The 25,073-nt window shown below is 43.2% G+C and overlaps 1 protein-coding gene across 5 annotated transcripts in view; it reads left to right on the top strand.

Annotated features, from left to right (window-relative positions):
* The window catches only part of vti1a (vesicle transport through interaction with t-SNAREs 1A), a 404,156-nt gene extending 379,351 nt beyond the window's left edge, over positions 1-24,805 (top strand). For all 5 annotated transcript variants that reach the window (XM_038821547.1, XM_038821544.1, XM_038821548.1 and 2 more), the window contains one exon: positions 21,906-24,805. In XM_038821547.1, coding sequence (XP_038677475.1) covers positions 21,906-21,999 — 94 coding nt within the window. In that variant the 3' untranslated portion in view covers positions 22,000-24,805. The remainder of the gene's footprint in view (positions 1-21,905) is intronic.
* Positions 24,806-25,073: the final 268 nt, after the last annotated feature.

Here is a 25,073-nt window from a genome sequence, read left to right as displayed (position 1 = left end):
AGCAAAAGCACAGTATTGCCTCCTGCGATGGTCGGGAATGAACTATAATTTAGCTTTAGTTTCAGGCAGCATGGTGGCACAGTGGTTAGCACTGCTGCCTCCCAGCTCCAGGGTCCCTGGTTCAATTCCAGCCTTGGGTAACTGCGTGGAGTTTGCACTTTCTCCCCGTGTCTGCGTGGGTTTCCTCCGGGTGCCCGGCTTTCTTCTCACTGTCTAAAGATGTGCAGGTTAGGTGGATTGGCCATGTTACATTGTCCCTTAGTGTCCAAAAGGTTAGATGGGGCTACTGGGTCACGGGGATAGGGTGGAGGGCCGATGGCAACTCGATAAACCGAATGGCCCCTTGTAGTGTAAAGTCTACGATTCTATGAGCAATCCTGAGAGGGAGAGAGCTTGCGCAGGATATACAGAGACTTGGATAGTAGTAGCAATGAAGGGGGCTCAGAACTGTTTGAAGTGTGTAAAGAAGACAGAAGTGGGAAATTTGAACCTGATCAAGAACATGCAAAAAGTTGAGTGTGTTCAATCAAAAAGTAGAAAAGTAAAAGACATGGGGCGGAATTCTCCGAGCTGTCACGCAGAAATCGCGATCAGCGTGGGGGCAGAGAATGGACGTTGACTCCAAAAACCGGTGCAACGCCACTCTCACGATTTGCCGCGAATCGCGTGTGCACATGAGGTCTACGTGGCGCGGGTAGGAGGGCATTGACTGATGCCCCCCCTCCAGTGCGATTCACCGCCAAAAACTGGCCGAGTTCCCGACGACGTGGTTCTGGGGATCCTTCAGCGGGGTGGGGGGGCTCAAGGATGGCCAGGCTAGAGATCGGGGGCCAGCAATCCGCAGGCGTGCGCGATCTTGGGGGTCCGTTATTTTCGAGGACACTCCACGGTGCGAGTCCGCCATGTCGCATGAGGCAGCCGCAGAAGGCCGTGCGCACGCGTGGGCTCCCAACCGGACGTGCAGGCAGAGCTGTGTGGAGTACTCCAGGGCCCTGCTAGCTCCCTTCAGGTAGGAGAATCACTCCGGACTTTCTTCAGGAAAGTCACATTTTGACACTGGAGTGGGGACATAGCCTCATTATTGGAGAACCCCGCCCAAGGAGCCTACAAAACCCAAAGCAACCTAGAGAAAATATTTGTCGCTAAAGGAGATTCATCATTGTCATCCTGTGTAATAATGTTCCCAGCTGTGTGTGTCTAAGTATCAGTAATAATGAAAACTGTTCCGGCAATGTATATAACCCCCATTAAATGCAAAGGTAACTTTAGATAAGATCTCCCTTTCTGCCAAATATGCATGTTAAACTCCCCTCCCATCTGTTCCCTACTCACTTGGGTAGAGAATACAATAAAACAAATATTGACTGTAGTTATCTACTAATGAATACTGAGTTACTGCCCAAAGTACAGAATGAATCTTTGGAATTCACCATTGACCTCAACTTTCAGCTCTTGAGCACATCACTGAGTCAACTGATTGGAGCATGATGTTCAAAAGTAGCCAGTACTTGTAGATTATTAATAATTCTCTGTGGAGCAGTAAAATCATCGGACAGCAATAAATAAAGCTCCCCTGCTCTGTAAACTGGGCTGATGTGAAGTGGCTTTGCCTGTGCATTGACAGACACTATGTGGTGCGTTTTAGAGGCAAGGTTTCCCAAATTGAATTTGTGATGTAGATTGCCTCCACTTTGGCTTTGCGCCAGACCTGCAACCTTACAAAGGACAGTTCAGAAAGTCCCTAGCCAGCCAGTTGGATAGGAACTTTTAAAAACTTTATTTCTAATCTTTTTAATGTTAACAAAGGACCAACTGTTCTATCAGCACATTAACATTAAAATTTAACTGGCAGTCAGACGTTGGCCAATAGGGCTCTACATATTTGTACGTGCACACAGGCACTGAACTCTATTTTGTTTCTCGGAGATCAACGTTAACCCAGCAATGTAACCTGAATCCTGCAGCTCCATGTGGTAATACTACTGGTACTATTTCAATAAAGGTATCCAAAGAAACTATTGACATCTGCATTGAAACAGTAAAGAAGTAGTAATTTGCTCTTGGTGCAATATATGATTAACTTTTTCACAGGACTATAGAAAAATAAATGTGGTTCTCTGGCAAAGAGATCTCCTTATTTGTTCTGATTTCCCAGAATTGGTCTATTGTGTACAATACCTTTAACAGCTTTTGCCTTCAGGCATTGTGAGCAAATTGGTCGTTTCTGTAATCCTTGAGGAAAGTATTTTCAATCACTTGCCCTCAACAGTTTTTTTTTTAAACATTTACACGAAATGCCTCTGTAACCTGAAAGAGTATTTGAATAATGTAATTCAGCAGAAACCTAGTGTGGGTATCGGGTTTGGTACAACTGTTGAACAGATGCTGCAGTCACAGTGGATGTTGTGTATCTGCACAAGCCACAAATATGAATTACAGCTGAAATGGTAAAACAAATAGGCAGTCTGTTACGTGATAGCGTGATGTATTGGTGAATTAGAGCGCAGCAAATCTCTCTACAGTAGCGTGACAGGCACCTTTGCCAGCAGTGCACGTCCTTGCAGAATTCCTGAGCTCCACTATCAGGAAGGGTCACAAAGTATTGCGGAATTATAACCCCTAATGAGATTTCAATGCTTGGCAAGCAATAAAAATTTATGTACTGCATAGTTTCAGGGAGCAGTTTCATGGTTATTGTTACACCCCCTCAGTACACGTTGCAAGTTAAAATCCAGTTATTCCTCAAGACAGCAGGATTTTAGTTTTGAGAATCGGGGAGAATCCATGTGTAATGTGCCACATCTTTTCATATTTATTCGGATGGACTGCTCCATACATCAAGTTGCAAACCATTTCTCAATCATTTTGTTATGCTTTCCATCCACTTAATTCATAAAGGATAACTTAAATTCGGTCCGTGCCGGATTCTTTTTTTTTTAAGTTGCTTTAATATTACTGCATCATGTATTCTTGTTTCTTTCCATGTGTCCCCATTTACTCAATCATTGCCCCTTTCTTATCTTTGAGAACTTCAATTCTTTTCTCTGCTGGGATACATTTTCTGCAATGTTTAAATAAACCAGCAAAGCAACAAAGTGGCATCTGTGAAGACTCACTAAACTTTGAGCAAGACAAATCTCTTGGGATTTCCTGGGATACGTCCTTACTAAATACTAACGGAAAGCTCCCCATCTATTTTGGAGCTGCTGCAGGGAGAGTTCCACAAAGGGTAAAGTTGGGGTGGGATGGGGTTGGCCGGTGGTGGTGTTGTGGAATACAGTGTAGGTGGTCTGTGGCAAGTTCCGAATGAGGCAATTTATGACGGTGAAATATTACTTTGCCTTTGCAAAGGTTGGAGTTATTTAAAATGTAGTTTTCAACCTTTCCAAATCCAGTGGCTGGAATAATAAAAGTGAATGAAAGTAAACTGAGTATGGAGGCAAGTGAAGGAATTGAACAGCCACATTTCCTGCTGGATGACGGGTAAAGTGGGAAATGCTGCAAGTTTCAAGGAAGATTTTCTCCGGCAGTGCATGACACCATCCATATGCTTTGCAGGAATTGGAGGGGGGAAATTACTCTGTGTGGAGTGATGTTGATTCTCTTGCTATTGGCAGTACTGCCATTGTGATTGTCAACAGCTGTCCTTTCAGCAGATGGTACAGAGTACTGAATCCTGTGAATCCCATTACTTACACCCTAGGCCTGTAGATGCAGTACCGGTATAAGTCTAGATAATCTCACAATGGTACCAGCTGACCTCCCAGATAGGGTGCCGTTTATCTGGTCTTGCAAGATGCCTTTTTAAAGCCCATTTGCCAGCCCTTCCTGTTCTACTGAAATCCTATACACTTCTCACTTGAGGTCAGTCTTTCGGCATATTATCAGACAATGATTGGCTACATAACTTCTACAAAAGAATTACAAGTGTTGCAAGAAATAAAGTAAATGACTATCAATGTTTGTTTATAAAGTATCAACAAATACTAAGAACAGATGCCAATGCAGTATTATAATGCTCAAAAACAAGCTTTAGAAAGGCTCAGATTCTGTGCTGCATTTGCTTCTGAATTTCCTCGGTGCAAAGGGAGCATTGGATTCTGTCAGAAGCTGATGGAGAATTGCACTAATATTCAGTGACGCTTGTTGCAATATTTTAATAAAGCTCTGGCGTTTCTTGGGTGCAACCACTCGGACCAGAAAAATGCTGCCCAGATAATCGGACTCAATGGGAAAGTGGGCATGTAGCCAGAACTTCCAGTTCCTGCCGCGGTGGTGAATCTGCTGCCTATCAGCGGCAGGGACCCGGGTTTGATTCTTGCCTTGGGCAGCTGTCTGTGTAACGTTTGCACATTCTCCCCGTGTCTGCGAGGGTTTCCTCCAGGTGCTCCAGTTTCCTTCCACAATCCAAAGACGGGCAGGTTAGGTGAATTGGCCATGATCAATGCAGGGCAGGGGAGTGGGACGAGGTAAAGTGCTCTTTCGGAGAGTCGGTGCTGACTCAATGGGCTGAATGGCATCCTTCTGCACTGTAGGAATTCTATTAAGACCTGAAAAGGGTATGCTCCCATCTCTCATTTCTCTGTTTCTACTTCCCTCTCTCCTCTTTGCCCCTCATGTCACATTTATTTCTTAGGATTATCGAAATTGGTACCAACCTTAATATTTTCTGCAACCTTATTCAGAGAGATTTACTTTTTTTTCTTCGCAAATACAAAGCATCCTCTGCAACAATGCTGGAACCAAACAAAGTGCTTGCCTGTAGCAGCGCATATGTTACAGCAATGATATTTTATGCACTATTTCTATTGAAGTCAATGCATGTTATTTTCAAGGCCATACTGTCTTGGAATGTCTTCAGCACAGAGTTACTGTGTCTTGGGTGTCCGTCCCTTAATATAATTAGTTGTTGAGATAAGCTGGCAACATCTGTTTCTGCCTTCCTGACAAAATACTAAAACCTCCAATGTTATGGAAAGGTGGAACATACAGAAGATATGTTCGTTTGTTTGCTGGTGGTTTTGAAATGCAGCATACTCTAACAAAATTATGCTACAGTATTTGCTTTAACTGATTCACCAACTTACACAGGTCATAGAATTCCTACAGTGCAGAACGAGGACGTTGGGTCCATTGAGTCTGCACCGAACCTCTGAAAGTGATTGCTACATAGATGCACCCCCCGCCCTATCTCCATAATCCCACCTAATCTTTGGACACTAAAGTGCAATTTTAGCATGGCCAATCCACCTAACCTGCACATCTTTGGACTGTGGGTACCTGGGAGTGCAGGTTTTTTGGGATTGTGGTGCGGGGGCTCCTTAGGTACAACATTCCTCGTTTGGTGGGGAGGGTGAAAGCTGATCTGGCAAGGTGGAATGGTCTCCTTCTGTCATGGCGTGAAAATGAACGTGTTGCCGCGATTTCTGTTTATTTTCCAATGCCTGCCGATATTCCTGCCGACGGCATTTTTTTAGAGAGATTGAAGGAATGATTACCTCGTTCATATGGGGAGGGAAGGTCGCCAGAATTAGAAAGGTGCCACTACAGAGAGGAAGACAGGCAGGGGGTTTGGATCTTCCAAACCTGATGTATTATTACTGAATGAATGAAATGAAATGAATGGGGGACGAATGTGGAGACGGTACGGAGCTGGGTCAGAGGGGTTAATTCCCAGTGGGTCAGAATGGAGGAGAGTTTGTGTAGGGGGTCAGGATTGCAGGCGCTAGCAATAGCGCTGCTCCCGACAGCCCCTGGGAAATACTCAGGGAGTCTGGTAGTAATAACAGTTGAGGATTTGGAGGCAGTTTCACCAGCACTTCAGGTTGGGGGCAGGGTCAAAGGAAATGCCGATTTGGGAGAACCATAGATGTGAGCCAGGGAAGTGGGATGGAAATTTTCAATGATGGGAGGAGAAAGAAATTAGGACACTAAAAGATTTGTTTCTTGGGGGTCGATTTACAGGATTGAAGGAGCTGGAAGCGAAGTATGGGCTGGAGCAAGGGGAAATATTTAGACACATGCAGGTTCGTGACTTTGCCAGAAAGGAGATACAGAGCTTCCCGGTGGAGCCGGCCTCCACATTGCTGGAGGTGCTGACGACAGGGGGACTGGAGAAGGGGCTAGTGTCAGCGGTTTACGGAGCTATTTTGGAAGAGGAGAAGGCACCGCTGGAAGGGATCAAGGCAAAGTGGGCGGAAGAGTTGGGGGAGGGTATGGAGGAGGTGTTCTGGTGTGAGGTGCTCCGGAGGGTGAACGCCTCCACCTTGTGCGCGAGGTTGGGGCTGATAGAGCAGAAGGTGGAAAATAGAGCGCACCTCACAAGGGCGAGGATGAGCCGGCTATTTGAGGGGATAGAAGATGTGTATGAAAGTTGCGGGGGTGGCCCCCGCAAACCACGTTCATATGTTTTGGTCTTGTCCAAAGCTGGAGGATTACTGGAAGGAGGTTTTTAGGGTAATCTCTAAAGTGGCGCACGTGAAACTGGACCCGGGCTCTCAGGAGGCCATATTCGGGGTGTCAGACCAGCCGAGGTTGGAAACTGGTGGAGGCAGAAGTTGTAGCCTTCGCCTCGTTGATCGCCCGAAGGCGGATCCTGATGGGATGGAGAGCAACCGGGGGACCTGCTGGAATTCTTGACTCTTGAGAAGGTCAAGTTTGAACTGAGGGGAAGGATGGAGGGGTTCTACAATTCATGGGCATTAGTCATTGTGCACTTTCGAGAATTGGATTACATCGAACATTAGGGGAAGGGGAGGGGGACAGTATGTGTTAATGGTGATTATGGGTGATTCCTGTTTCCTCTTTGTTATTTGTTTATGTTAACATGCGGGCTGCTGTTTGGGGGTTTGGTGGAAGGATGGGATTGTTGTTTATATGGGGATTAACATTGCATTCGTTAATGATTATTGTTTACTGTTGGTGGGTGTAAATTTGGGAGGAAATGTGAAAAAGGAGAACAAAAATATTTTTTTAAATATCTTTGGACTGTGGGAGGAAACCAGAGCACCCGGGCAAACCCACTAGACACGGGGAGAAAGCGCAAATTCCAAAGAGTTACACCAGGCCGGAATTGAACCCGGGTCCCTGGAACTGAGAGGCAGCAGTGCTAACTACTGTGCCACTGCGCAGCCCCTATGAAAATCGCTTATTGTCACAAGTAGGCTTCAAATGAAGTTACTGTGAAAAGCCCCAAATCGCTACATTCTGCCGCCTGTTTGGGGAGGCTGGTACGGGAATTGAACCGTGCTGCTAGCCTGCCTTGGTCTGCTTTAAAAGCCAGCAACTTAGCCCTGTGCTAGATCAGCCCCTAAGAGTGATTGTCAAAGAGTGATTGTTTTTAATTGAGCAGAATTTCTCAGTAAAAATGTAGGACTAGCAGAGACAAAAGAAAAGGTATCACAATTTTTTATAGGTTAGATAGAGAATGGGTTGCAAAAGGAAGCAGCTATATTTCTAACTTTCTTTTAAGCAGCGAGTTGCTTCAATTTTGTGAAACACTTGAGCAGATTGCGGAGCAATTTTATTAATTAAGCTGCTCGAGCAAATGCGTGTGTGCTTGGGGAGCATATATTGTCAATTTGGATGTAGTTGTCAGATGATTTTCTGACAGTTCATTTGAAGTATTATTGAAAGATTAATATTGCCAAACACCCCAATATTATCAGAGTAAAACACTGGGGAGGTTAGAAATTTGAAATAAAAGCAGAGGATGCTGAAAATACGCAGTATATCAGACAGCATCTGTGGAGAGAGAAACCGAGTTTGCATTCCAGTTCAATGACTTTGCATCGCAACTAATGATGCCAAACCTGCTGAGTGTTACCCGCATTTTATTATGCCCCAATATTAACCCTCTCTGTGAGTGATTAAGGTGGTTTTATAAATTAAGGGCCTTGAGTGTGCAGAGTCGACTCTGTGAGCCAGAATTTTAAAACCGGTTGCCTGGATGTTGTGTTTTCAGTCCGGACGGGCAGGCTGGTTGAGAAGTTGTGAAGGGTGATCCTGGGGGTACTGCGGAGGCTGCCAGGTACAGAGGTGAGCTGGGCTATCGGCCTGCCCCTCAATCCGGCATTGTGTCCAAGATATAAAAACAAAGAATAAAACAATAAGATAAAGAACAAAATAACAAATGTGCCTCAAACCTCAGCACCCTCCTACCCTACACACTCCCCTTGCCCCATCCACTCCCATACCCTCCATACTAGCCTATGCTCCTCCACCCACTCCCATGGCCCTTTATAGCTTCTATGCCAATGTAGTGCCAACTCAAACTAATCCATGCCCCCACCATCCATTTCCCTTACACCTATAATGCCAGCACACCTGGTATCAACTGTGGGCAGACCTCAGGACCCATGCAGAGGTGAGACAAAACAAATTTCTCTAAACTAAAGTTATAAGAGTCTATTGCAGACATAATTCCGTTGAAAAAAAATACTCGTGATTAAAAACCATTTCCTACCTTTACATCCCTTCAACAAAATAAAGCTTTATAACCAACAAATATTTCATTCAAGTGCACAATCTCTTGTCAGAAAAATCATTGGAATTGATAGTCCCATCTGAGAATTTATAACCATATGTAGCTGTGAATCAAACTGAAATGATCTATACCCTGCGGTGATAATGGATGGTTGTGAAATCCGTTGTATAGCAGTCATCCAGTAATGACAACCATTATATTAACAAAGTGAAATAGCAAGCAATGATTTCAAACATTGTTTTCAAAGGTTTGAAGGACATAACATTTAAATGCCTGGACAGCTTGACTGTTCTCTGTGACAGGTGCATTTGACATACCCATTTGGCAGGTCCTCTTGATAGTTCCAATGATCTTCACAGGAATGTATTCATATACTATGCCTACATTTAACAGTTCTGAAGGGCACCTTAAGTCCCCCAAAGTCACCCTGGAACCAGATCCCAAGGGGCGCCTTACCGCCGCAAAGGAGTAACCTGGTTTAGCTCACTCAGCTAAATCGCTGGCTTACCAAGCAGGCCAGCAGCACGGTTCAATTCCCGTACCAGCCTCCCCGGACAGGCGCCGGAATGTGGCGACTAGGGGCTTTTCACAGTAACTTCATTGAAGCTTACTCGTGACAATAAGCGATTTTCATTTCATTCCCAAGTATGGGTGGGGGAGTGAGTGGGGTGATAAAGTGGCATGGGTGTGGCAAGGGAAATGTTGTTGGGGAGGGGGGGGGGGGGTGGTTGCTGAGGCTAGAGGCACATTTATTATTTTGTTCTTTATCTTATTGTTTTATTCTTTAGTTTTATATTTTGGACAGTTCTTACCAGGTCAAATTTGCACACTTAGGGTTGCAAGGCTACAAAAATTCCACTTCAGTAGCGGGCAGCTGCCTCTGTATACCCCACGTGCATGAAACAAACCCCACCCCTATCCCACTCCTGCAAAATTGGGAACTGCCATGTTCGGTGGCGGAACTTAAGATTTTCAGCCACTTCTGCCTTTTTGCTATTGAAATTCTGGTTAACTATTGTACAGATCCCACCCTGCAATGAAACTCCCTCCAACCCCAAAGGACTGCACCTCGATGGGAACCACACACCCCCTCAGAGGATCCCCCCCCCCCCAAAATAGGAAAGACTCTCACTACCTCCTGACCCCCAAGGACCAACCTGACTCCCTGACCACCCCCCCTCCCCCGTCCTCCTACCTTTAAGACTAGCCCAACCTGACTCTCTCATTTCCACGTCCTCCCCACCCCAACCAAGGTCCAACCTGACCCCCAAGGCCTGACCTGACCGAACCCTTCCACCCACTTTCCTTATACATTCACGTCCTCCTTATGTGTCACTGTTGAGGCTGATATTTGAATGATTTTCCGAGATCGAGGAAAGCAATTGTAATGCAGCAGAGCAGTAGGTGGGGCAGGTTTCTAACTCTCGTCTGAAGCCATTTGATTACTTTAATGCAGAAAAAAACAAGAGCGTTTTGTGGGGGGGGTGCGGTGGTGAGGAGGTATGGGACCGGGTGGTGGTATGGATCGGGGTGGGGTGGGGGGGAGCTGCTCACGTGGTGCACTCCAATAGTCACTGTGCCCAACTGGTCCATTAGGCTGAGCATCGGATCAGGAAAATTTTCCCTAAAATTTTGAACAAAAGTGGCAAAGGAAGAACACAGCAGAAGAAGAAAAATAAGGCCTTGAGACATTTCTGCTTATTCTATTAATATCATTGTAATTCGCCCCGTAGTCTGTGCTGTTGACATCCAGTTGCAGGAAGACAATAGCATTGTTCTGGGTTTAGTCAGCCCCAGTTATTTTCATCTGTGAAAATGGTACAAATGTACTGCAGAGGGCACGTTCTGATTATTATTCTCTGATCCAAGTCTAGACGGGGCAGAAACCTTGGTCTCATCCGAGTAAGCGCTGGGGAGATGCTGGGTTTACAGATTCAGCCAATCAGCATTGTGCCTTTAAAAGCCACCCACACGTCAGGTGCCGAGAGACTGCAGCTGTAAAATCTGCTGGAGGCAAACTGCTGAAGTTCTCAGCAAACGCAGAGAAACAGTTCTGAGCAAGATGTATGTGTGTAAAGCGCCTTTTCACGAAAGGTCCCAATTGTTCCACCGATGCCTGAGCAGATTATTAGTTGAAAAAAACTGAAATATTTATGAATGTTCGCTTTTTTTTAAAAAAAAGAATCATTTTCAACCTTTTTTTACCCTTGTATTTTGTGATGCTGCTGAAGATTTTTTTTTTGTTGTGTGGTAATATATCACTTCCAATGCATTTGATCTGGGGCAGAAGTAGAAAAAGATGGGGTTTATATGTTTAAAGCTGACATTTTGATCCTCATCACTGCCACTGCAATACAGGAGGTTTGACATGTGTTGGTACAATAGAGTGCAAAAATATACTGTTTCTTTGGGAAGCAAAAAAGTCAATTCAAATACAATATTTCAATGTTTAAAAAAGGCAGTAAATAGGAAATGACCTGTTCCAATTGCATTAGACTTACTTCTCAGTAACACGGCATTCCCACTATTTTTCTTGCCGGCTTGGATGCATCAATACCATTGGCAATAGAATTTTCCTTTCTCTGATCAACAGAGTTGGACTTGGGCTGTATAACAGAGGCAGGACGAACTGCCTGGCCTGCGTGGGCCCAGCAGTCTCAGTATCAGTTTTTCCATCAGTCGCAATCTAATTAAGAGATTTAACATAATCAAAATGACTGGCCCTTCAATTTAACAATGTAATGAAATAAGGGCTAGCACAGTGGTTAGCACTGCTGCCTCACAGCTCCAGGGTCCCGGGTTCAATTCCGACTTCGGGGGACTATCTGTGCGGAGTCTGCATGTTCTCCTCATGCCTGCGTGGGTTTCCTCCGGATGCTCCAGTTTCCTCCCACAGTCCAGAGAATTGCAGGTAAGGCAGATTGGCCATGCGATATTGCCCCTTAGTGTGTCCAAAGGCTAGTTGGAATTACGGGGATAGGGCAGGAGAGTGGGCCTAGGTCAGGGGTGGGCAAACTTTTCCGTGCAAGGGCCACATTCAAAAATTCACAATTCACAAAGGGCCGCATAGTATATTAAGTAAAATAATTACTTCACCCGGTTATGATTCTGGGCGCCTCATATAGAACATAGAACAGTACAGCACAGAACAGGCCCTTCGGCCCTCGACGTTGTGCCGAGCAATGATCACCCTACTCAAGTCAATGTATCCACCCTATACCAGTAAGTAACCCAACAGCCCGCCTCCATTAACCTTAAAAAAAAATTAAAAAAAAAAAAAAAGAATTTAAAAAGAAATTTTTTTTTTTTTTTTTTTTTAATGACTTGGCGGGCCGCAGAAATACCTTTGGCGGGCCGCATGCGGCCCGCGGGCCGTAGTTTGCCCACCCCTGGCCTAGGTTATGGTGCTCGTTCAGAGGGTTGGTGCATACTCCCATCGGCCAAATGGCCTCCTTCTGCACTGTAGGGATTCACACATGGATGTTTATCCCCAGCAAGATCTCCAGCAATAGATTAAAAAGATGACTTCAGGAAGAAACCTTCATATCGGAATCCCTCTATTACTGATCTCTAAATTGCGGGAGATTTTCTGTGTCAATAAATTAAAAAGAGAAATGGAATCCAGGTCTCCAGCACAAACACTTGTGAAATGACAGCAGAAGGACAACTTGTGCTCTTTATCTGCTTTAGTTTATCATATTGAAAATGTATTCACTTTGTTGATGGTAAATTGGGCACATCCACAAACACACCTTTTGTTGTATGTATAGTATGAATTGTTGTATGTATTTAAAGATAATCACAGCTCTTCTTAATACGATACAATCAGGTTTTGGTACGTCTATCAATACAGCTTTATTCCTCTGTGTTTAAAACAGCTGGTTTGTTGGGTTTTAAAATAAAAGTTCACAATGTACATGCACCGGTTTAAGATCCCCAGTCTTCTGGAAGGAAATTTCCCCTTTTCAAATCTTTTTTGTTTAATAAGTTTAGAGTACCCCAGGGCAGCACGGTGGCACAGTGGTTAGCATTGTTGCCTACGGCGCTGAGGACCCGAGTTCGAATCCCGGCTCTGGGTCACTGTCCGTGTGGAGTTTGCACATTCTCCCTGTGTCCACGTGGATTTCGCCCCCACAACCCAAAAGATGTGCAGGATAGGTGGATTGGCCACGCTAAATTGCCCCTTAATTGGAAAAAATTATTGGGTACACTAAATTTATTTTAAAAATAAATAAATTCATTTTTTCCAATTAAGGGGCAATTTAGTATGCTAATCCACCTAGCACACCCTTGTGTTGTGGGGACGAAACCCACGCAAACTCCACACGAACAGTGACCCAGAGCCGGGATCAAACCTGGGACCTTGGTGCCGTGAGGCAGCAGTGCTAACCCACTGCACCATCATACTAACCCCTTTTCAAATCTGCTGCCAGAGCAAGTTCTCCAAACATTTCAGTATTGTCGGTCTTTCAAAAGTGGCCGGGTTTAATCTGAAGGTTGGTGGAGTTAATCCCACTATTCTGGGTCTTTGTATGTTTTAGTACCGTTACAGATCCATCAGAAATTTCTACTTCATACACTCCTCTTCAATTGTGATTAGTGTCACTGGCCTTGGAACAATCTAAGGCCACCATTTCCCCCACCTCCCAACTCCCCAAGTGAATGAAAAGTCACAGGTCAAATCTTTCGGTAAATAGTCAGTACTTTATCTCTCGAAGCTCACAGTAAAATGTCTATCAGGATAACAAAGTCAGCACACCTTGCAGTTTCTTTGTTAGAGTTTGGGTGCAAAACACCATATGGCTGCAAGGAAGTTATTCATATATGAAGATTCTTTGCAAAAATGTAGTTCAAAATGTTTCCCTTCCAACTCCGCCCGTTTTTTTTTTGTGTATTTGCAGACAGCTTAGAATTAGAGATTTACACACAAACATCGTGGATTGACATTTATCTGTGTCAGGGGTATCCAAGAAGCCAGTGAAATTTGGCTTATACTAAGTCTGCGGAACAAGCCAGTTGCTGCAGTTATGAAAATAATAGTCAAAATGAATGGGAGCTACCACTGCACTTTTATGAAGGATATTTTTCATTTTTGGCCCAATTTTTCTCTATTTTCAAAAACATCAACTCATCCATACAAGGTTGGTGATTTGCAGCGAGTCTGAGTAAAATTCAAATGTTGAAAAATGATATGATTTTACAGTATATGCTGAAATCAAGTAATAGCCTGGGCCCATACATACCTGTGTTTCTGCAGACAGTGAGTTATTTACTCTCAGGGCCACATGGAGCAGGTGCTTCCCAGCAGGGGCCAAGGGTCACCCAGTCCATTCTTATTCACTTGCCAGATATAGTACTGGCTAGGGCCTGGGACCAAGTCAGCCTCCTGCCAGCCCTTCGCTAAAAGTAGTGGATTGCACAGGACGAGCAATGCGAGAGAAAAAAAAAACTTTAAAAATTAAAGCAGTTTAAAACTGCAAATGATAATTTTTGTATTTCAAAACCAGATGCCAAAGTGAACTCTCTTCTCCACCTTCATCCTATTTTTTATTTCTATCAATTTATTTCCATTTCTTCCATTGACCTGTTTTTCCCTCACCATTGTCCCCCCTCCCTCCACGCCACTTGCACCAACTGTTCCTAGTTGCTCTTTAACAATCTACTCACTATTGTTCTGCCATTCACAAATTCTGATCTCTTTATCAGCACCATTCTTTCTTTTATAAATTTAGAGCACCCAATTATTTTCTCCCAATTAAGGGGCAATTTTAGCATGGCCAATCCACCTACCCTGCACGTCTTTGGGTTGTGGGGATGAAACACACGCAGATACGGGGAAAATGTGCAAACTCCACACGGACAGTGGCCCGGGGCCGGGATCGAAACCGGGTCCTGAGCGCCATGAGGCAGCAGTGCTAACCACTGTTCCACCATGCTGCCCATCAGCACCATTCTTCACCTTATTCACCCCTATTTATATTCCTTTTGTCTTTCTATCCTCAACATCTTTGTCAATCCCCACCTATCGCTGGCCCCATATCCACCCCCCTCACTCCACACCTCCCCCCCCCCCCCCCCCCCCCCCTCACTACAGTTGAAATTAGACCCTATTTCCAGTTCTCTTTTGCTTTGACAAAGAGTCATCCAGACTCTAAACGTTGGCTCCCTTCTCTCCACAGGTGAACAGGGGGAGTGAACATGGGTAGAATGCTCATTTAAAGGGTCTGTGCAGACTCGATGGGCCGAATGGCCTCCTTCTGCACTGTAGGGATTCTATGATTTCTTCGGTCTTTAGGTCTCCATCCCACACCATAAACTCTCCCTTTCATTGAAGTATGTTCTTGGTGGATTGTGTGGTGGCCTTTAGTTTAGAGTATCCATTTTATTTCCAAGGCAGAGAGAGATTTTACCTTCAGAAATTCTGTCACTATATATATTTATATAATTAGAATATGCCTCCGAAAAAATTCTGATAATTTACCCAGCAGAATATCGCACTCATGCCTCGCACCAAATGGCCATTGATATTCCTGACTTTGCTGTAGATGGCCAGCTAATGGCATCTCCCAGTCTGCACCCTCCAGCTCAAAAATATTTTTTGCCACATGGTTGCTGAAAGCTGATAATGTCCCAGCGAGGGAATCGGAGACCTGAGGGAACAGGGCAACCAATAGGGTATCTCCTTTACCAATCCGAGTTAAACCAGGACTGAGGAGGGTTAATTAAGAGCTGTAAATGCACTGTCAACTTAGATACAAAAAAGAAAGATTGGATTGTCAGAGAAAAAGGAACCCAAGGTGAAAGGTAAGGGGGAATGAAACTAAATAAATTTTACATTTTTATGATCGCCTGGAAAAATTCACAGCCTAAAGGAATAAGTTTCTTCATTTTTATAATAGTTAATTTTTCATACCAGAGAGATTAACTGGCAACCAGTAACAACGATCACATTGTCTTAAGGGCGCTTAATCTACTAATTACTCGCCACAGGTATCTACTGCAGATTTTGTTTGGATCTAACGTACAGCTACAGTAACTTTACAATATTTAATGCATGTCAGTAGTGAGACAAACAGTGAGAAGTTGTATTTGCAAAGCTCAACAATAGCACAATGCAACTCGAACAGGCATTGCAACTGTGCATCTGCTCCTCATGTGGAGCAACAATATAGCCATGCCTAAATAACAGCAAGCTCTATTGGTTCCACTATTATTTTGACAGCAAAATTCAGATATCTTTCCCTTCTAAATTTTTTGTCATCATAAATTACCAGGTCACCTTGCCATCCTCTTACCACAGCAAAGTAAATCTGTGGCCTGTAAAATCGTATACAAATAAATAGGATGAATTTCTGAGGCATGCCTGGCCCATGAGATTGGGTTCTGTTCACTGCTGGTCATGAGCACAAGAGAAGCCCTGAACTGATGAAAATTGTGACCGGGATGCTTCCTGACAGGGCGCTCGTGCAGAAGGACGTGGTTACATCAGGAATATGCAGAATGAAAATATTGTGACATCACTGATTCGATGTACCATCTGCCATTTTGGCCCACACTGTTCCAGTTAACACTCTTCTAAACACTCCCAGCTGAATAGCTCCCCTCCCCCCCTTAACAAAGAACAGTACAGCACAGGAATAGGCCCTTCAGCCCTCCAAGCCCATGCCGACCATGCTGCCCATCTAAACTAAAATCTTCTACACTTCCTGGGTCCGTATCCCTCTATTCCCATCCTATTCATGTATTTATCAAGGTGCCCCTAGAATGTCACTATTGTCCCTGCTTCCACACCTCCTCTGGCAGCAAGTTCCAGGCACCCACTACCCTCTGTGTAAAAAAAAAAACTTGCCTCGTCCATCTCCTCTAAACCTTGCCCCTCGTTGGGTAGCACGGTGGCACAGTGGTTAGCATTGCTGCCTACAGCGCTGAGGACCCGGGTTCGAATCCCGGCCCTGGGTCACTGTCTGTGTGGAGTTTGCACACTCTCCCCGTGTCTGCGTGGGTTTCGCCCCCACAACCCAAAGATGTGCAGGTTAGGTGAATTGGCCATGCTAAATTGCCCCTTAATTGAAAAAAATAATTGGGTACTCTAAATTTATAAAAAGAAAAAAAAACCTTGCCCCTCGCACCTTAAACCTATGCCCCCAAAGTGGGAACCATTCAACCTCTAGGTGTGGTTCTTTTGCAGGATTAGTAGAAGTGCTGCCAGGCGCTTTTGGAGAAGTTTTGCTAACTTCTTGGATTTTAAGAGAGTGTGCTGCTATATCCTGACAAGATTACAGGATCCATTTACACCATCAGATGAATGCCGCCTTCAGTAATGGGGGTCATAGTTGGAGTCCCACTTATGTTACGTCATAACTTGGAAATGGGAGAGGATAGGAAGTGTGCAGAGGCAGTCAAACTCTGAAGAGAAGGCTCTACCCAGCAAAGGGCTTTAGGGATCACTTCTAACACCCGCCTTTGCACCTGCAATTCCACAGGGAGGTGGAGGTGCCAACTCCTATAGCCTGACCTGCAGCCACACAGCATGGTGAGAACTGTGCTATCACTGGCTGTCAAGATTGCCATCGCCCTCAATTTCAGTGCTACTGTCGGCAGCAGCAGGTGGCATTTGCATCATTATCACGCTGTTCGTCACCTATCGTTGCAGGGCAGGAAGATCACAGAGCCCTCTCAAGGAACAGAGGGGATTTCATCAACTCCTCACTGACCAGCGAGAGGAGGAGCACCGTGACTTGCTAGGTTGGCAGGATTCCCAGTTGTGAGGGTGCATAAGGATGTCAGATATAGGAGCAGGAGTAGACCATTACCAAGGGTAATGCTCTGGGGACCCAGGTTCAAATCCCGCCACTGCAGGTGACGAAATTTGAATTCAATGGAAATCTGGAATGAAAAGTTGAATGATGACCATGAAACCATTGTTGATTGTCGTTAAAAACCCATCTGGTTCACTAATGTCCTTTCAGAGGAGGATGTCTGCTGTATGTGCATCACCATAGTGTCCTTTCAGCCAAAGCATTGAAATAAAAGCCACTAACAAAAGGCCATTCCATAACAACAGCACCTACCATAATATATATAATGCTGAAATGATCACCTTTTGTGCATCCTTACCCAGTCTGGCCCACATGTGACTCCAGACCCACAGCAATGTGGTTGACTCTTAGGTTGACAATTAGGAATGGACAATAAATGATGGCCCAGCCAGTGACGCCTTTGTCCCATGAATGAATTTTTTAAAAATACTGTGATAGCCACATGGCCGCTGAATTTCAGTGGGAGACACTGCAGATGGCCATAGAGGATGCCCTCAAGCAGCTGTGTACCAATAGGCCGAGCTTTAGATTGCGCCTCCTCAGCCGGCCAGTAGCCATTTTGGCTGGCAGATAATAGCTAGAGCACTGTCAGAGTGGCCCTATCTGGGCTCATTGAATTTCTTGCAGCCAGATCCTCGGGGCCAGACTCCAGGAATTGCTTCTGCTGACCAGCTATTCTCATTCCCTTCAGAGGATGGGCTTTTACGGTCTTCTAAGAAAGCCCTGCATCTTTTTACCTTCTACACTGATGCCTCTAGCACTTGAAAACCTGGAACATCTTTCTTTTGCCCTCCTGGGCTTTTCTTTCTATCCAAGTCTTCAATAGACGGTCTGCGGCTACTTTTGTGCAACGATTGCAGCTCCCCTTTAATAGGATGGATTGCCTCTAAAACACGCAGGCTATGTGGCAGTCTTGCACGCTGCTGAGCCCCTTTTTGAATGTGCAGTCAGTTACCACATGTTCCGTGACAGGCTGCAAGCTCAAATCATTTAGAGAAGGTCACAGCGCAAAGTTTTTACGTGCTCCCTGCCTAAATGGTATCGGACAAGGGGTGACCATGTATGTCAACCAACCTCCTCCCCCACCCCTACCTTTCCCAAAACCGGTATTTGATTACCTCTCCCCACCCTAACACGGCCTCTTGTCAGTTGCGATTATACACTGGTTCAGTTACTGATTCAAACATGGGCCGCAAAACAAACCCATCTGTAGATTTGGCTGTCCCTAATACTGGACTGACCACAAATCGGAGCTCTCCTGCATTTTAGCGAGTTGATCAAAACCAGCAATGTGCGGTCTGATCATTTAAACCATTATTTTCTGTAGTTCCACGTGCCTGACTACACACTTTTCATTTGGTACGCAACGTTTTTTTAAACAAATAGAGAAATGTACGGTTTCCCCAGCAGGTGGCCATCATCTATACTCCTGACCAGTTGCATTCTTGAGTTCCGAGCAGGGAGGTGCTTGTACAAGAGGTTGTGTCCCACTTTTCTCCAGCTCCCCCTCCAGCTGTGAGATAAGAGTTAATACTTCGTTTAATGTACCTTTGTGCGCCACATTTTCTCCCCGTCGCCAATCTCCCCCAACAGAACAACCAAGATCAAGCGTTCTCCATACGGTAACTCTTGAGCATAAATTCATGTCAGGCCTCTTAATGGCCAGACAATAATTTACAGTTCTTTACCTTGCCCTCATTAGAAAGGAAGTGGTCTACCTGTACTTCTCATTCTACCTGTGTGTAGTTGTAACAGTCATTCACCAAAGCTTTTGTGTATTTTTATAAAACTTCTTTGCATGTTTGTGTCGAGCACTGAGTACACTTTTGATATTAGCATCCTTCGTTAATCAAACCAGTTGTAAATATATTGATCTGCCTTGTCATTTTTCTTTGTGCTCTTCTGCTATAGATATTCTCAACGTTTTGTTGATTTGTTCTGGCAAAAAAAAATTATTTCTATTATATCTACCATCCATGGCCTTGAACTGAGTGTGTGATACAGAGGAATGTAAAGCATGTGTATCTCAATAAAATCCAGTTGCTGTCGGGATTTTGAAGCCATCTATGTGGAAAGGCTTGTTGCCTATAGAACATCCCGAGAAGCAATTAGCTGCTCTCATTCATGCTACCTGGAAGTATGAACGTAGTATGAGGAAAAGTAACAAAATATAATGTCCACATTTTAATCAAGCCTGTGCCATCTCCTTTATCTGTTTGTCATCATTCTGATGACTTCTAGTCTCTTTAAAGCAGGTTTGTAATGGTTACAAGGCTACCAGAATGTAGATGGTCCTTGAAGAACAGTGAAGAAAACAAAATGAAGTAGTTCAATGAGGAGTGAATTAAATGCAGATTTTTGTGAAGAAGCATCATTCTGTTATCAGCTCATTGTGAAGCCTCCACATTTTTACTTAGGTTTATCGTCTAGAGATAAAATATTCACCATATTTAATTATCACAGCATAAAAATATTTGTAGTCAAAGTGATACAAGGTTAGGCCGGCTTATTTACTGTGTTCAAATTTTTGTTCAGACAAACATTCCTTTTTCGAAAATGAAAATGTTTCCTTTATTATTAGAATCAGGTTTCCCACGATCTACTGAGTTTTAACCCTAATTGTGTAAAAGGAATGCTTTTAGTTTAAATTCTTACTTTATTAGTTTGCGCTCTGCAGCATTAAGTCAAAACTAGAGCGCTAGGTAAGGAAGAGGTTGAGAGTAAGGTGGTAAAAACACTCGGACAAAAATTGAGATACTGAACTTCTATTAAAAAAATTATATCCAGGAAAACATGTTTTTAGTGTTATCTCTAATACCTGAATGAAAGCTTTAATATTTAGTGATATGGTATCATTCTTGTACTTAAAATACCAAATAAACAAAATGCCACTAATTATCTTTATATCCTTCACTGGTTGTACTTATTTGTTTACCCATCTATGATCACCAAATAATATTGCTTATATTTCCAAATCTCATCTGCACATTGTTCTTTAAAGCATAATAAGATATGTAATTCCTGAATTCTCGTCTTCAGAAGCAAAAGTATTCAGACTTCGATTGCGTACACAAGAAAAGACGGTGGCTAAAATCCTTGAAGCCCCGTAAGGAAACACTTATGTCCAAGGGAGGTTTTTATGCAGTTTGATGCACTTGAAAGCTGCTTGTGTAAGGCAGTAACAGGGAAACTGAAGCTTTAATGGAGCAATGCTCCCTCTGTTTTCGTTCTTTTCAACTCGTGGTTTGGTTCTTCGGAGTCCTTTTCCTGAAAAGGTTGACAATACGGTACACCAGGTCTGCAGGCAGGTTTCATTCTGCTGGAAGCTAAGAGCATTTACACATTTCCTTTGTTGTTTCTGTGGCCTGGGTACAAGCTGGCTAGCATTGGGGGTTGCTGAAGGTTTCTCTGTTGATCCTTGCTGGCGGGAGTAGTCAGATAGCAAGATGGATTCAGCGCTTGCAGTGAGTGATGAATGGCGACAGAGGTGGTCATTCATCTCCTGCTTAGATTGTGGACAAAAACTAAAGCAGTTTTGCAGAAGACATGTCAGCAAATGTGATAATTTTGTAACCTGTCAGTAGGATAGAGAGCAGCCCCTTTGGAGTGTCTGGAGGAGGATATTAGTGATCTGACATGTATCAGGTTCGATTCCCCGCTGGGTCACCGTCTGTGCGGAGTCTGCAAGTTTTCCCCGTGTCTGCGTGGGTTTCCTCCGGGTGCTCCAGTTTCGTCCCACAGTCCAAAGACGTGCGGGTTAGGTGGATTGGCTGCGCTAAATTGCCCTTAGTGTCCAAAAAGGGTAAGTGGGGGTTACGGGGATAGGGTAGATATGTGGGACTGAGTAGGGTGCTCTTTGTAAGGGCCGGTGCAGACTCAATGGGCTGAATGGCCTCCTTCTGCACTGTAAATTCTATGATTAAAAGCAAAAAAATACAAGAAGTGCACAGCAGGTCTATCAGCAACTGTAAAGAGAAAAGACAGATTAATATTTAAGGTGTGTAGACCTTTGATCAAAACTGTTCTGCCGAAGGTTCCATACCTGAAACGTTAACCTGACTTTAATCTTTTCAGATGATGGCCCGGACCTGCTGTGTATTTCCAGCATCTTCTGGTTTTATTAGAGATTTTCAACACGTGCCATTTTTTTCCCTTGCTATCTCTACTGGGCATTTAAGAATTTGGCATCCATATAATCGACAATAATTGGATGCTTGGTACCTTTGTGCACTTTTTTTTTAAAGAAGTGCAATATACTTGTGGATGGTTGCTTTGTATGTTTGTTTAATGTTCACTTTGAAAGTAAATTTCAAACCCTCACTATAAATAGGAGCTGACTGTGCTCGGCAAACAGCAGGAATTAGATCCGTTATGTGTATTTTCATGTAGAAATGTGAAAGTATAAATGTGCTGCTATTTGATACTCCCAAGCTTCAATGTTATTCTGTTGTTACATCTACATGAGCACCTCCAGTCTGCAGTCTGAGAGATCTTTGATCGTTGAGGTTAGCTGGATAAGGATTTTATTTGTTGCAAATTCTAATGTCTACTTTTTTGTTTGTTTCCTCCCTCCTGCCCCCTCTTTTAAATTCCCTGTCTAGGATCATCCAGAACCGGATCCTCATGTTTATCCTGGGCGCCATCATTCTTCTCACCATTGTGCTGGCCATTTATTTTGCTGTCACAGGCCACTGATACGTCTCTATTCTTCTGTGATTAATAACGACAAACTGCTTGTTCAGTGTAATTAGGACAAATTGGTCACATGAATCATCTTCTTGCACTGACAGATTCTTCTCCGCTGCGCATTGACTCCGGTGCAAGCCGGGGAAAAATGTTTTTCTTGTATCATTGTTTGCTTATTTCCTTTCGCTGTTGTTGAAAAGGTGACTCGGATTTTTAGTGTAACTGGGATTGAGGTGTTCCTGCGTGTCCAGCGCTGACAGAAGAAAAGAAAAGTAGAATCATTTTAAGTCCTGTTGTGATGGGATTGTATGTTGGTGTGCTACAGACCTTTGTGTGTGCGTGTGTACAATCTGTCAACAGCTTGCAGGTTATATCTACAGAGGATAAATGATGGGGAACTGTGGTTAACTAAAAAATAAGACATAGAGTAACGCCCTAACATGCACAACTCCCGGGTCCAAAGGACAAGTGGATTGCTTAATTCCTGACGTCACGTTGATTTAGATTTTTAAGTATGCATCAATTAATGATTGTGACACTCCCTCTCCCACAAATGCATCATGTCACATTATGGAATATACAGGCAGCTGTTTAAAAAAGAATGGAAATAAATCACTAACCTGTCGGCCCTACTTTCTGGAATAAAGTGCAATATAATTAAAAGATGCCAAGCTGCAATTAAAAAATTAGAAACGCAAATCAACACTCTAAAAGCTGCTGCTGCAATTTTAAATGCTCCATGTAAAGACAGAAAACCTAGAGCATGCCTGACGTCAGTTAGTAGCTACACGATGGAGAGCATTTGATATTCTGTTTAAGGCAGCCTGAATTGTCTTATTTTGGAACTGGCTTGGTGGGGGGCTTTCTTTGCTTTTGCTTCAGAGCTGAGAGCTTCAAAGGCTGAAATTAATAGTGAACAAAATTGTGCAGATCTGACCATCCCATGTGGGTAGAACCCATTGAGGTTATCATTATCTTAAATTCCACCAATTCGACAAACCTCATCAGATAATGACCTCTATATAGTTTTTTTTTATTACCATGGCAGCACAGATTGTCTACCCCACAGGAAAAAAAAATGCATTCTTCACAATACTTTTTTTTATTCCTCTCCTTTTTTTTTTAAACCTGTCAGATCATTTCAGTATTTCAAACCTGAAGAAAACAGCCTGCCTGGAAATGTATTTGAAGTTGTAATAGTGTCAAAAAGTCACGGTTGACTGACAGATGTCAGTCCCAGTGGACCTCATTAAATCATAAAAACTTGACAAGGAAATAATTGTGCATCACCAACAACCTGGCTGCTGTTTAAACATTTTATTTTGTTTCATTATTAGGATCAACTATTTTGTTCATTAAGAAATTGCATTAAACAACAGTTTTGTGGCTAATGATCTGTTCTGGGCTTATGTCTGTTTTCTTTAAACATCAGCTGTGTCATGTGGTTTCTTTGCAGTCGTGCTATCATCTGGCAGAATCCACCACTCAGAGCTGTGGGTACCATTGGAATATAAAATGGATTATTCATTACCAACCTCCTTGTGACTTATTTGGTTTCATGTAGTGGTTGAGGATTTCGCTGTCTTCCGCGGAGAAGATGAAAACTTGTCAAAAATAGGTTATATCTTATTCTCGGGGCAACAAAATCAGTGGGTACACACATGCTTCAATGTTTAATGAATGCAGATTTTAACCCCTTTACATGGCTTTGACTGTGAGCTCTGCATCGACAAAGAAACCTCACTTTAAGAAAGGACTGGTAGTTAATTGGCAATCTGGAAGTGTGTCATGATTTATAAATTACTGCTAACTTTGGGTTATATTTTCTAATAATGAGATATTTCAAAAAACCCCATACATATTCATGCACTTACGTTTCCTCGCGTATTTAAAATAAAAAGCAGGCTTAATTATGTGTGAATTTTGGCATTATTGTAATGACGACCATTTGCAGTTGAATGTTTTCTGGAAATTTATTTATTCAGTCGATTTTGTACAAAGAGCTATGAAATCTGCCTTGCTGTCCCTTGTTGTTCTACATTAGATGTATGGAATGTGTACGTTATTTAATGTATCAATTACAGTATTACATTCCAAAAGAATGAAGTGTTTGTGTTGCCTTTTTTTCAGCTTTGTACTGAATGATCACATTTCAAAGCCTGCGCTGTACGATACCTTAAGTGTTTTTTTTCTTCAAATTCAAGGATTTTGATAACCCAAGTGGATATATGCTGTCTATTGATTTTTTTTTTCACAATGACTCCTGGATAACCTATTTCCTCATTCATTTTTAAACTGAACTCGTGAGATTTTAAAGCAATTCTGCCCAGACTCTGAAAATCAAAATCCCTCTTTGACCCCTGAAATTCTAATCCCAGCATAGATCACAGTTGTTGAATATTATCTTTTTACAAAGCTGGTAAAACAAAAATGTCCAAATCACTGGATACAGTAGGTCATGACTGCGATTCTAATTAGTAATGCAAAGGATCATTCCATAATATCATTTAGATACATCAAAATGTGACATTGTCCTTATTTAGCTTTGTTTGACTGCAGGGTTGCGGACTGTTCAAAACTTGTTTCGATTTAGATGCATCTGATTATCCAACCCACAATAACTTGTGCATTCTTATAAATAACTGAATGGCTGACATATACCTTTTGAGTTAGCAGCAACATCTCACTTGTACAAAGTCTTAACGTTATATTCTCTGCATATGTGAAAAATAATATCCCTGTGACTTTAGTTGATGACATCTACTTGAAGGATATTTTCTCAGCGTTTTGGTTCATTAAAGTACACAGCCATTCACCCCCTCGAGTCTGTTTCATCATTCAGTGAGATCTCATGAGAAAATGGCTGCATATTACTGAAATCTATTTAACTTGACTTTATATTGTCAGTGTAATAAATACTTTGTTGCATTGAGCTTGTTGTCACTTTAAACCCTTCAACATCTTTTGTCGGTCACGTTTGTCTTGAAACAAATGCATAAAAGCTTTTGACGAGACTACGAAAAGATGAAACTTTAAAGATTGGTGGTGCTCTCGAACTGAAGCATTTCCAAGGACTGAGCATG

This window comes from Scyliorhinus canicula, chromosome 16 (genome assembly GCF_902713615.1).
Source record: "Scyliorhinus canicula chromosome 16, sScyCan1.1, whole genome shotgun sequence".
In the NCBI taxonomy this organism is placed as follows: domain Eukaryota; kingdom Metazoa; phylum Chordata; class Chondrichthyes; order Carcharhiniformes; family Scyliorhinidae; genus Scyliorhinus; species Scyliorhinus canicula.
Note: the sequence above shows the minus strand (reverse complement) of the source record. Positions and strands in the feature narration are given on the sequence as shown.